The 14,308-nt window shown below is 37.6% G+C and overlaps 1 protein-coding gene across 1 annotated transcript; it reads right to left on the bottom strand.

Annotated features, from left to right (window-relative positions):
* Positions 1–13,024, bottom strand: phyhipla (phytanoyl-CoA 2-hydroxylase interacting protein-like a). Its single transcript, XM_081393956.1, has 5 exons — positions 12,422–13,024; positions 4,516–4,709; positions 3,852–4,026; positions 2,002–2,119; positions 1–816 (listed from the first exon to the last, which is right to left on the bottom strand). The coding sequence occupies exons 1-5, from the start codon at positions 12,525–12,527 to the stop codon at positions 279–281; spliced, it is 1,131 nt and encodes a 376-aa protein (XP_081250082.1). The 5' UTR covers positions 12,528–13,024; the 3' UTR covers positions 1–278.
* Positions 13,025–14,308: the final 1,284 nt, after the last annotated feature.

The raw sequence follows: 14,308 nt of genomic DNA, 5'->3' as shown, positions 1-14,308 counted from the left end.
GTCTCACTCTGTTTTCTGTTTTTTTCTTCTTCTGTTGTACAATAATGTATTTTTGATTTATTTCTATTATTTTAGAATGCTCAGTTAATCAAGCACAGAATTTTCTAGCATAAGCTGGGGAGAAGCCCCCGAGGGGTTTGAGCGCCACATGGACGTACTGTATATGGAGGATTGTGGGGCCATTTTTCTTGGGGTTCTTCTGTATCGGATTCTGTAACATACCATTTGTTCAGGAGGTCTTCAGATTTCTTGTTAGAGCCTATGTCTGTGTTGCGAGTTTAGCGGCCAACGCTGATGTTGCAGGTCTTGCAGCTGGGGTCTTTCTTGGCGTTGATGGTTGACAAGCTCATCAACTGGTGGCCGCTGATCTGAGAGACAGTCCCCTGTGCCAGCGGCACCGGCTCAGTATAAATCAGCTCCAGAATCACATCCTGCGCATGCTGAAACACCACCCGCCCATCCTCCCCGCACACACGTGTCAGAAAGCGGTTGTTCGTCACATCCAGCTCTGGAAGGCGTTCGCTGCAGTAAAGGTCTCCGCTCGAGCCCCGAGGAGCCAGGACAAGGATAACGTAATGATAGGCAGTATACATGCAGTAGAAGTCTCCGAAGTAGAGGCGCGTGTCAGGGGGGAACAGAACCTCGGCGGGCACCTGGAAGCGGACACGGCCGTACGGGGAATCCTGCGGGGGCTGACCTGTGTTAAACTCAGTGTTGCAGCTGAAGACGATCCCCTCCAGTTTACCACTGAGAGGCGAACCGTGACTACCGCTGTTATCCTTTACTGAGGGCATCATTCGGCCGCCAAGAACATCTCTGTGAGGGAAAGAGAGACATTTATCAATTTTTTTATTACACTGTTTAAAGGTTTGGTAAGATTTTTGAAATGTTTTTGGTAGTAATTTTGCAGTAATATTGTGAAATCATGATCGTGAATTTGGTGATCAAGAAACATTTTTAATTTATAAATGTTCTGCTGCTTAATATTTTTGTGGTAACCGTGTTTTTAGACTTTTTTGATGAATAAAAAAGTTCAAAAGAACAGTATTTAATTAAAATAGAAATCTTTTGTAACATTGAAAATGTCTTTACTGTCACTTTTGATCAACTTCTGAACCCAAAAATTTGAATGGTGTAAGTGAAATAAAAAATTTGGTTCACAAAAACCTGGGCCCATATGTATAAAACTTCTCAGAAATGCTCTTAAAAATAGTCTTAAGCTTTGACTTAAGTGTCAAAAAATTCTTAGTAAAAAGTAGGACTTCTCTAAGAGTAGGAGATGTTTATAAAGCAGCTAGGACTGACACTTAAGTGCTGCAAACTAAGGACTACAATGATGTCAACTCAAAATGGCCACCCTCAACCACTGAATCAGCCAATAGTGAGTCTGCGAGGGGGAGGTCACAGCAGCATGACACCAATCATTTAATGCATTTATAAAATTAAAAAACAAAACGTAGTGTTGATGCTATACAGAATCATTTTTTATTGATATATGCCTCCTCATTTATAGTTAGAGCAATGATGCAAACATAAGTTATTTGTCCATAAACATAACAACCGCTCCACAAACTCCAGGGAAGTCTGAAATCAATCCTCATAAAAGTGACTTGATTTTGCTGCATGGTTTGAACATCAGTTGGAAAGTCAATGATTTAGGAGCTGAGACCTAGTCTTGACACTACAGGAACCTTTATGAATCACACTTATTCTTAAGTTTAGGAATATGAGTAAAATTATGTCATTCTTAGAATTTTGACACACTTAAGATTCAAATTTTACTCTTGAGTGGCTTTATACATAGGGCCCCTAAACATGAACCTGGCCAATTAATGAGGACATTATTCCACAAGAGGGAGCTGTTTGCTTCCTAACGACGAGCTGAATCTCAACAGCAAAGAAAGATTGTCATTGTCTTCCTCCACCAGCATTACTTCATCTCTTTCCCCTCCCTCACTTATATCCTAAGCATTTTTACTGAGGTACTTTTTCCTGAATCACCTGCAGTGTTGGAAGTATTCCTCATGCTGATTCCGGTAAAAGACAGAGAACTTGAGCATCCTGCCAGCAATGACTTCAGCCTTCTGCAACAGCTGCGTCAAATGCACAGAGGAATAATCTAGAAAAATGAAGGGAAATATTTTGATTTGTCATCAATTTTCACTAGTCTTTTCAATTTGATCAATGTTATCTACCTAAAAAGCGGAGCAGTAGCTAGCATAACATTTTCTTATAGTAAGTTATTTTGGTGTTAGGTATTCATTTCATTTTTATACTTTGTCTCGTTATTGTTAATATATAGCCTAGCATTTGAATTATTTTAATTACCATTTTGTATTAAATGAGCTATAGTCATGTGAAAAAGAAAGGACATCCTTTTGAATTCTATGGTTTTAAGTATCAGGACATAAAAGTCATCTGGTCTTAAATAAATACAACCTCAGATGAACAACAACACAACATATTACACTGTGTCACTATTTATTTAACCAAAAATAAAGACAAAATGGAGAATCCATGTGTACATTCAATTGCTTGTAGCAAGAAATCTCTTTTCTTTTCTGAAGAAATCTCTCACATTGTTCTGGAGGAATTTTTGCCCACTCTTCTTTACAACGTTGCTTCAGTTCATTGAGGTTTGTGGGCACAGAATTTCCATCGGGTTGAGGACTGGACTTTGACTGGGCCGGTGCAACACCTTGATTCTTTTCTTTTTCAGACATTCTGTTGTAGATTTGCTGGTGTTCTTGGGATCACTGTCCTGTAGCAAGGCCTAATTTCAGCCAAGCTTTAGCTGTCGGACAGATGGCGTCACATTTGGCTCTAGAATAGTTTGGTATACAGAGGAGTTCATGGTCGACTCAAAGACTGCATGGTGCCCAGGGTCCTGTGGGTGCAAAACAAGCCCAAATCATCACCCCTCCACCACCACGCTTGACAGTTGGTATGAGGTGTTTGTGCTGATATGCTGGTTTTCACCAAACGTGATGCTGTGCATTGTGGCCATCACTTTGGTCTCATCTGTACAAAGGACATTGTTCCAGTAGTCTTGTGGTTTGTTCAGACTTTCACCTGGCAACTTTTAAATCAAGCCATAATTGTTTAGTCTTTTTTTAATTGTACTGCCATTAACTTTAACATCTGACATGTAAATTGAGGCCTATAGAGTCTGTGTTTTTTAATTTCTCTGAGCATTGCACGGTCTGAACCTTGAGGTGAATTTGCCGGGACTTGCACTCCTGCGAAGACTGGCAACTGTCTCGAATGTTCTCCACTTGGGAATAGTTTTTCTCACTGTAGAATGATGAACTTAGAATTGTTTGGAAATGGCCGTATAACCCTTCCCAGATTGACGGCAGCAACAATTGCTTCTCTAAGATCATTGCTGAGGTCTTTCCTCCCTGGCATTGTGTTAACACACACTTGAATGCTCCAGACCAGCAAACTGACAAAAAATCTGCTTTTTTAGAGTTGGTCACACTTGCTGATGATCAATTAATCAAAGACATTTGATTAGCAGCACCTGACTGCTACTTAGCTTCTTAATTCTTATGGAAGAAGTAAGGGTGTACTTAGTTTGTCAAATACGACTTCCCCAACTTTGGCCTAGAAGTTTTTGTTAAATAAATAATGACAGTGTAATATGTCATGTGTTGTTGTTCATCTGAGGTTGTATTTACCTAATTTTAAGACCTGCCAAGGACCAGATTATTTTTTATTATGTCCTGATACGTAAAACCATAGAATTCAATAGGGTGTCCTTTCTTTTTCACATGACTCTATATAAACCAACTAGCCTTGTATTACAGTACGTTGTCTTTTATACGCAAGTGTGTGCTTTGCTGATTAACCTGCTGTACAAAACTCGACAATGTCACTCCATTCTGATACGGCATAGTCTCCGTCGGTCTGTTTGGAAGCTGTTTGCACGGCAACAGTGTATTCTGTCCGTGGACTCAGGAACCAATGGCCTCGCACTGTCATGGGCAATGGGACTGCCTTAGCAACAAGCTTTGTAGGCACATCCTAAAGACAGAGAGCATGAGTCAACAAGGAAAGAGTTTAATATTTAGTAGTATTTAGTATTTTTTTTAGTTATGATGAACAACAGTGCAAATTGATGCTAAAACTCTCTCATGAATAAATCAAGTAAAGCCACGTAATAAAAACTCAGTGAGTGTTTTAGCGCAATTTTCTCACCTCATGGGATCACAACACTAAGAGATAGTAAATCTTTTCCTGGATTTTTTTTGTGCGTTCCCGAGATTAGACCTTCCTTAACATAATGCCAAAAACCCGAAGTCTCTAGGTGGTCTGGTTGAGGAGTAGATAGAAGTGCAAGATTGGTGCGCACAGACGCACAGAACAGAAATCATGAGTTAACAATCGCAATTTTGTCCGGTGGAAAATTGCGCTAAAAAAACTTTAAAACTCCAGGCAATACTCAAACTAGGCTCTGTTGAGAAATGTCAATGAATGTAAATAATTTGTGTTGTGAACTGAATCACTGAGTACCTTATGTTTGAATTTGTTAGAGTTCTTGGTCTCCTTCTTGTTAAGGTCAATGAAGTAATGTGTGATCTTCTCTTTGGTGTGGGGATCCATATCCCAGCAGATCTTAAAGGAGTCACAGGTGATGTTACTGATCTTGATGTTGCGAGCAACAGGTAACTCCTCCATTCCTACCACCCCAGTGTCTTCAGCTTTACCTGACAAAAAGAGAGGATATGGTCTGAAATCATATATTGATAGTGTTTCTCTATAAATACTTGCACATGATTACCCTCCAACCCACATACACAATCACACACACACAGTGAGAAATGTGCTGTTGTTGCATTGGCATGGCTACAGTGTGGGCGCTGTCTTATCTTAGAGTCCAGAGACGCTCAACAGGAATGTGGGATTCCAGAATGACACACACACACACACACACACACACACACACACACACACACACACACACACACACACACACACACACACACACACACACACACACACACACACACACACACACACACACACACACACACACACACACACACACACACACACACACACAGTGAGCCCTTTCTCTTCTAAACTGATTTCTTTACTACTGCTGACATATTCATGTGGAAAGAAATTACTCTAATATAAACTATATATGTAAAAAGTATAATCATTACAAATGATCCTGTTTATTGCAGGATTCAAAGGCAGATGCTCTTTCATTAAATTAATTAGTGAACGCTAACTTTAAAAAAAAGACAAAGTGTATCACAAGCAGCACAACTGTTTTCAACATTAATAATAATAATAAATGTTTCTTGAGCATCAAATCAGCATATTATAATTATTTCTGAAGAATCATGTGACACTGAAGACTGAAATAATGGCTGCTAAAAATTTTGCTTTGCCATCACAGGAATACATTTTTAAATAAATCAACAGAAAAAAAATACTTCATAAATAATATTTCACAATATTGCTGAGTTGACTGTTTATTTTAATCAAATAAATACAGCCTTGTTGAGCATAAGAGATTCTTAAAAAAAAATTGTAAGAAAATCTTACCGACCTCAAACTATTGAATGGTGGTAGTATTTATTTCATGCACCTCTGCTTATGTTATGAAAATGACCACAGAACTCTTCTGTTTTATTTACCACAGCACAATCATAATATGAAAGCCTGTTTCTGTCTTTGAGTAAAAATTTGAAAAGGTAACTGTGAGATAAAATCTAAAATAAGAAATTCAAAGTTACATTGTAAGATATAAATTTGCCATTACGAAAAATTTCCAAATAAGCAATATTGTGAGTCAAAATTGTGAGAAATAAAGCCAAGATTTGGAGATATAAAGTCACATTGTGAGATAAAAGGACATTTGTGAGATAAGTTGCAATTAAAGAAAATAAAGTCACAATTAAAATAAATAAAAGTTGCATCTCAAAGCACTTTACAAGAAAAATAATACAAAATACAGAGTGAAATCAAGCTATTTAAATCAGTTTTCAGAATAATAACAATATATTCACATAAAAGCAACCCTGAGAAGATAACACATAAAAGAGAAGATGTAAAGACATGTCTGAACAAAGATCTGCATGTCTCAGAGGGAAGAGAGAGTTCCATAATAGATTTGGAGCAAAAAAAGAAAAGGCCCAGTCATCCATAGAAGTTTTGTTAAAGTTGCACTATAAAGCAAAAGAAAGAAAGGGTCTTCCAAGAAGACAAATGCACATATAAAACAGTGAAAAGTCTTGAAAATACTGGCACTCACAACATTCACCTCAGTTATAGATGTTCCTGCACTAACACTAGTCCCTCCAAACCTTGCCTCTGCCAACACAAACAACACATGTGTGTTCATCAGACATCTTCTCACTACAGAATCTGCTTTCCTTCACGCTTTAAGAAACTGGTTCGATGTACCAATATGTTCAGCATAAACAGACTAAAATACCATAGCATTTTCAGCGAATGTTAATGTAATCTTTTTGAAGCTTTAGTCAAACAGTGGTTAAAATAACTCACAAAAAATCATTTTACTTCTCTAAAAACAAGTATAAGACCAGTAGAATACATCTCTCTACTAAAGTGCAGGCTTCAAAACACACCCACAGGTCTTTCAACATGCTTTAACAAAGACTGCAGTTTCCATGGAAACAAATCAAGGCCATTAATCAATGTATAATAATTTAAAGAGGAAGATGGGCAGAAGCTTTACATACAATAAGTTAACAATAAGTCAGATCAGGAAAAGAGACTGTACCGTGCTGGGAGAGAAATTATTTTCATAGTTTCTAGCAGTTATATAAATAAACAGACATATTTATATCATTCAAAAAGAAAGATTTCAGTTTTCTTGTAGAAAGATATCAGATTTCCACTCTGAAAAGCTTATAGATAAAACATTTTATATATCATGCACTACCATTAAAAAATGTAGTAGAGTAGCTCCCGGTTTCACAGACAAGGCTTAAGCTAGTCCCAGACTAAAATGCTTGTCTGAGCTGTTTTAACTGAAAGCAACTTGCACTGACATATCTTAAAATATGTCAGTGTCATTGTTTTATCTCAAGATGCACACCAGTAATGTATTTTTCTAAGGCATGTTTATAAAAGCTACTTAAATGTCCTAATTGAACTAAGGCCTAATCCTGGATTAGTCTAAACCATGTCTGTGAAACCGGGCTTAAGATTAATACTCATATTCAGCTAAAAAAAAAAAAATGATCACAAATTTCAAACTGAAAGGTATATATATACAGACAACAAAGTGAAACTCCAAAACATATAGAAAAGTCCAGGCAGAACCTTCTGAATCATGAGAGAGGGTTAGGGGGTTAGAGGAAGGAAAAACCTGGAGCATCTGGCTCTATAACTGACTCTAATAAGGGCTAAAAGCCTCCTCTGGTACCATAGTCTATTTAAAGCCATCCACACACAAAATAACCTAGAGCACTAAAACATTAGAAATATCAAATAAATCCAAGTATCACCAAACCACATATATATCTCCTTCACAAACACCTAAATACCCAATAATATCCATCAGGAGAGCAGCTTGTGTGCACAGATTACCAGAAAACTGCAATATTACATAAAACAAAACAGAAACCTAACTGTACAGAGTGCAAATCTAACCTAGGAACTACAAAACTATAGTGAGGTCTTAAAGGGGTAGTTCACCTAAAAATGACTCACCCTCATGTCGTTCTAAACCTGTAAGACCTTCGTTCACCTTCGGAATACAAACGATATGTAATGTAATAACAAATGTTATTACCACTTTCAAGGCCCAGAAAGGTAGTAAGACATCATTAAAATAGTCCATGATGTGACTACAGTGATTCAACCTTAAAGGTGCATTGCGCAACATTTCATGTTAAAAATACCCGTTTTTCTAACTCATACATGCTTAAACAATTGCCTGATGGGCTGAATGAGCCCTTCTCTGATCACTGCGATTGCCTCTATAATCCTGTACAGTAAAATAAATAAGAGGGATTCGGGACGGAATTTGAGACTGGGCGTGACGTTATGCGCGTTCACGCTCACCTGGTTATGTCTGGCCGGTTTGTGTATTCGCCGCCATTCTCCGAATCAGCGAAGACAACTCGAGCGACAAAAGTAGAAGATGGATTCAAAGAGACCGGCTTGTAGTCGATTCCAAACCCCAACGCAAACTCCACGTACGTAAGACAAAGACACATGCCTGTGGTCCATGAGCGTGCACACCGCTGGTTGCAGTTTCGCTTGTCGCCAGAGGGGGCATAGTTCTGCAAAAACTCAGAGACTTGCGCAATGCACCTTTAATGTTATGAAGCGACAAGAATATTTTTTGTGCGCTAGAAACAAAACAAAAATAATGACTTTATTCAACAATTTCTTCTCTTCCGTGTCAGTCTATGACACGGTTTACGTGAGCACCACGACGTGTGTGTGTGTAGCCAGTATCGTGGCCAATACTGAGCAGGCATTCTGACGTACAACCCGGAAGCGCTGCACTGTGTTTACATTGTGAACAGAATCTATAGGGGGGGGGGGTTAGAAAGCTCTCGGATTTCATCAAAAACATCGAAGATGAACGAAGGTCTTACGGGTTTGGAACGACATGAGGGTGAGTGATTACTGACAGAATTTTCATTTTTGGGTAAACTGACCCTTTAATGTGGGAAAACAGCACTGCAACATGTGACTACAGAGAGTAGTGGTCCTTGAGAATAAAAAAACAAGGCTTGTCTCCTGTATGAGCGAGATCACAGCTTCAAGCTGCAAATGTCTCTGTACTGTGGCAGAATGCTAGCTTATCAGGGTCTAGAGTTTGTTGAATGAACTCTCTGGACCCACTCCAAAATGCAAAATGCACGTTGAACTGCACATTAATACACACAAACATTAATACACACATTTGTCAATTGCAGTACAAGCTTTTGCTTATACATATATAGGTCTGGGTAGATACGATGGTAAGCAAACAATCAGTTCACATAATCATAATGGATGTAGGACTAATGGGCAGGAAAAAAGATCTGAGTGATCTTGACAAGGGCCAAATGGTTATGGCAAGGCAACTGGGTCAGAGTATCTCTGAAACGGCAATGCTTGTGGGTTGCTCCCGGTTAGCAGGGGTGAGAATTTACTAATAGTGGCATGAGGAGGGACAAACCACAAACCAGCGACCGAGGCTCGTTAAACTATGTTTCCCTGGTGAAAGTAGCCTCGTTCAGCAGGATAATGCACACTTTGTTCAGGAATGTTTTGAGGAACATGATGAAGAGTTCAAGGTGTTATTCTGGCCTTCTCAATCTCAATCCAATTGAGTATCTGTGGGATGTGCAGGACCAACAAGTTCGATCCACATCCTAACAATGTTCTTGCTTTCATAATTTTTTATAATAATATGTGATCCTGGATCACAAAACCAGTCACATGTCGCACGGGTATATTTGTGCCAATAGCCAACAATATATTGTATGGGTCAAAATTATTGATTTTTCTTTTATGCCAAATATCATTAGGATATTAAGTAAAGATCATGTTCCATGAAGATATTTTGTAAATTTCCTACTGTAAATATATAAAACATTTATTTTTGTGAGTGGATGCAGCACAACCACGAACATAAATGGACAACTTTAATGGCGATTTTCTCAATGTTTCGATTTTTTGCACCCTCAGATTCCAGGTTTTCAAATAGTTGTATATCGGCCAAATATAGTCAAACCACACATCAATGGAAAGCTTATTTATTCAGCTTTCAGATGATGTATACATCTCAATTTCCCAAAATTTATCCATGTGACTGGTTTTGTGGTCCAAGGTCACATATAAATAATAAATGCAATGAAAATACATTGTCAACCATTTGTCTAAAGATCAAATATGATTATCTGATATTATATTTATACTATAATTATATTGTTTTTTATAATATTTTTTCTATATTCAATACACACATTTAAAAATATTTTGTATATTTTTTTTCTGACTTATTTCCTATGCCAGGCTTTAGCGGGTTAATCAAGTCTAACACATTTTATGGTATCTACTGCAAGAATGACAGAACCTTCCATCTAACTAATATGAACTAGCCTAGTTACTGATTATTAAAAACATTTATCTACAAAATAACTGTAAATTTAACCTAAAAGGATAATATTATTAATATATACAAAGCAAACCATTCGAACGATTCGCGCAAAAGCCTGGTGGTCAACGATTAAGGATGGTGTATGCTATTTTATTTATCTAACAAGAGTAATAAAAAAAAATCCAAATATGTGTGGGAAAATCTGCTCGGAACATAATCTGTTTATCTCCGCCAGCAATAAAGACAACACATTTACTTTGCAATTAACTTTTGCTGAGATGAGCTGCAGAGCTCACAACGAGCGCTGAGGTAGTGTAGGCTGCTGTTTTCTACTTTATGAGCCCACAGCTTCTCTAGGGCAGGGACAATGATGAACTCAAGATAAGCCTTAAGCAACATATCATAATTACAGCACTTAATCATACAGAATGAATTCTTTTGCATTTGATTAGAGATGATTTTACAAGCAGTCTCCCTATTAATTAAGCTTGCATGTCTGTGATTCAAAATCAATTATAAACAAATGTCTTTCCTTAGCTGGGAAGGAGATGTTTCCTTTCCTTTGAAAAGCGTTTTGTTCAGATAGTTTCATGTTTGTTGATCCTCTGTTAATTTCCCTCATCATAGCCTAGGCCTCATTTTGCACATACAGTGCATCCCGAATACTCATTTCTCTTGCTCAGGGGCACAAAATTGAAAGTTCACCAGTCACCTCTAACTGGGATCAAATCTACAACCGTTTCATTACAAATCCAGATCCGATTCCTTACTAGATAGGCTCACTTTACCATCTTAATCTTTATGTAATTTCTCTAAATATATTGTTCATGTGTTACAAGCTGCTATTAGGAATTCCCAAGCGTGTTCAAAGTCCTGCATGGAACAGGTTCAGGTTTCTAGCTAATCTGATTTAGATATTTACACCCAGCACTCAGCTGATGGGTTAGCATTAGCCAGCATTAGCAGTTTCAAACATCATCTGAATGCATGTGTCTGCTAAAATCTTCTTTTATAGCATCATTTTCAATTTTAAAATTTCCAAAACATTGTCTTAAGATCTTAAATAAGGATGTTTAAGATCCGGTGCAGCTGAGTTTGGTTAGGACATCTGTCTGGCCGATGTTTAAAGGGAATGTTTTCCTTCATGTCTGAGAAACTCACTCATGTTAACTAATTATAATGTTCAGTTAGTTCCTCAAAAGTACCTTATGCACTCCCTCGGTTTGTTGCAATTAAAATGAAACAAGCGCTGGTGTATGAGGAAAATGAAAGAGATAAGAGACACTGTGCTGGCAGCACAGCACTCCATTCAGGCTAATTAATGCTGATTCAAATACATTCATGCAGGGAAGATAAAAAAAACATTGCCTCCCTCTCAAAACCCTGGTGAGTCATTGTGCTACCCTTGGCTTAGGGTAACTCTGCATTCTTCTGAAGGCTGACAAATTTTTTATCTGCAGGTTGTTGCCTAGTCATTCTTAAAGATGATTGACATGTTTTGGCATTTTCAAACACACGCTCACAATTGAAACACTGATGATTGTAACGCTTATGAAAAGACAAAGGTGCTTCCTTCAGTTAAAATGGATTTACATTTATAAGCTTGCAATTTCACACAAACAAAATGAGATGGAGACACACAGGGATCAGTTGAAAGGCAAATATTGTATCCTCATATAAGCCTTTACATCAAGCATCTATACCTCTGAAAGCCGGTTCCTCCCAATATGTGTCTTGCTCAGTGTGTGTGTTTGTGTGTGTGTGTGCAAGCACATGACTTAACCTTCTGCCATTAAGTCTAAAACCATTAAGTCGAGTTCATGTGTTATTTGGGTATGAAGTATGTACAAGACTGAAAAAATACACTGTTAAAACCCCTCACACCCTGCCACATCAGCATTTTAAATGGTTTAGGGATATGATATTTATATTAGAAAAATGAAATATGATTTTTATTATTTTCTCTACATGTTTACAATACCTGTTTCTTGGTTTCAGCTTGCCTGGCTGATAGTAAAACGAGATTAAAAGGGAAAGGTAGCTGACTGTAAGAGGGTAGTGTCCATGGTGCTGAAATGAAACCCTCTCACAGACAGCAGAGATTTCACTCTGAGATACCACAGCCAGCACACACAAAGCCAGCCTGCCATGTCTCACTATTCCGCTTTTCATGGATGTAACAGGATTTTTTTACATCAATGTATAATCCCGTACTACTATAGTGGTTTAAACGCTCAAAACACACACATCCCTTGATTTGTTATCGGGGGAAACCGGCGTAGATAAAACTGTCAAGTAGCCTACAGTCACTCACTGTGTGTTCCAGCGGTTTCTTACCGTCTCTTTCGCACAGCTGGAGCGACTCCAGGCTCACGTTCTTGATCATTCCCTCACGCGGGCTGAGCGGGCTCGCGACCCCGTGTGCCAAACTCGCCGCCTCCATGTCTGCAGAGGCGTGTGGATAGCTGTGGAAATACTCTTTATCTTCGGCTCGAAAACCAAACAGGGCGAGTCTGGTGCTCTATCGCCTTGAATCCTCTCTTTCTCTCGCTTCTTTTCTCTGGTGTTGAGGTGGAAACCGCGTCAGCGGGTCGTCACCACTGGACATAGACACTAGGACAGAAGCATATATGTTATTTCCTTCTAGTGACTCGTTAAAATGAACTTAGTTCTCATCATCTCGAGAAATAGAAATGTATCTAAGTTATCTCAATCTGACGAAAGCCACAAGTGTTTTCGGATTACAAGAATAATGTGTGGAATAAAGGATTTACGCGAATGAACGGAGTGGCAGCGCATTCAATGAAGGGTTATGTAACGAGATTATAGTCTACACTACCGTTATTTCACAATTTCAGCACACTCTATCTACACCTGGCTGCTACACAATTGCTCCCGCCTCTGAGCGAAAAGACTCCTTATTCCTCCATCCATCTCAGTGACGTCACTTCAAGCGCTCGAGCTCATGTCCTTATTAGGTACCGAATCGGCCTCTGCATGAACAGGGTGGGGATATCGATTCATCACAGTGACTCGAATCTTTTGAAACCATTTACCAAAAAGATTCATTTAGATTCCTCAACTGGTTCGTCCAATATTGGCCTACTCTGTAGCCTATATATTTACGACAGTAGGTGACGTGTTACAAGTTAATGATAAAAAAAAAAAAAAAAAACACCACGAATATTCTCGACCGATTTCAGTTTATCGGTATACAGTATGTTTACAGTATGTGGCGTGTTGTAGGCTAAGTGAATCAATTCCTCAGGGGGGAAACACCGAGTCATTCACAACTGAAATTAGCCTCACACTTTATTCACACGCTATAAAAATTAGTCGGAGCATTGAATATTAATATTAATTAATAAATACGTTGCCTATAGTAGTCCTGCAGCAAGACATTAAAGTCATGATTAGTCTTTTGCATGGAATCAGATTTAGATACGGGTATAGGCCTACAAAAATGCGTTTTTCCTCCAAACATAGGCTACTTTTTAGCAAATGGAATAGCCTAGATCTCTGGTTGATGGACATTCAAACAAGGCATGTAGCCTAGGTCTAGGCATAAATAAAGCAAATGGCGCCCTCTGCTGTGTACATTACAAATCAAAATATCTTGACCAAAAAGCTGTCAATTAACAGGATTACATAAATGCACAATCATATGGGGCGCCGTTTGTAAAGCGGCTCACGCTGAAAATAACAGCAACATTTTGTCACATTTAGCTTCAAACAATGTTTAAAAAACTGGTATGAATTTTTGACGGTCACTTTTTACCACATTTACAACAATATTTGTCAACTTAGAGATATTTTAAATAGTTAAATCTAAATATTAAATGTTACACCTAAATGTTAAATGTTAAATCTAAATGCTAAATCTAAATCTAAATGCTAAATCTAAATCTAAATGTTCAATCTAAATCTAAATGTTAAATATAAATCTAAATCTAAATGTTAAATCTAAATATTAAATCTAAATCTAAATGTTAAATCTAAATGTTAAATGTTAAATCTAAATCTAAATGTTAAATCTAAATATTAAATCTAAATCTAAATGTTAAATCTAAATGTTAAATCTAAATCTAAATGTTAAATCTAAATGTTAAATCTAAATCTAAATCTAAATGTTGAATCTAAATCTAAATGTTAAATCTAAATGTTAAATCTAAATCTAAATCTAAATGTTGAATCTAAATCTAAATGTTAAATCTAAATCTAAAT

Source organism: Scardinius erythrophthalmus, assembly GCF_964197995.2.
Source record: "Scardinius erythrophthalmus genome assembly, chromosome: 19".
NCBI lineage: Eukaryota > Metazoa > Chordata > Actinopteri > Cypriniformes > Leuciscidae > Scardinius > Scardinius erythrophthalmus.
Note: the sequence above shows the minus strand (reverse complement) of the source record. Positions and strands in the feature narration are given on the sequence as shown.

Excerpts from the sequence above, each read along its gene's own strand:
- phyhipla (XM_081393956.1), bottom strand. The coding sequence starts at position 12,527 with ATGGAGGCGGCGAGTTTGGCACACGGGGTCGCGAGCCCGCTCAGCCCG. Across the intron at positions 2,120-3,851 it reads TGTCGAGTTTTGTACAGCAG|ATTATTCCTCTGTGCATTTG; the intron begins GTTAATCAGCAA and ends TCATTTTTCTAG. Across the intron at positions 817-2,001 it reads GAATACTTCCAACACTGCAG|AGATGTTCTTGGCGGCCGAA; the intron begins GTGATTCAGGAA and ends TTTCCCTCACAG.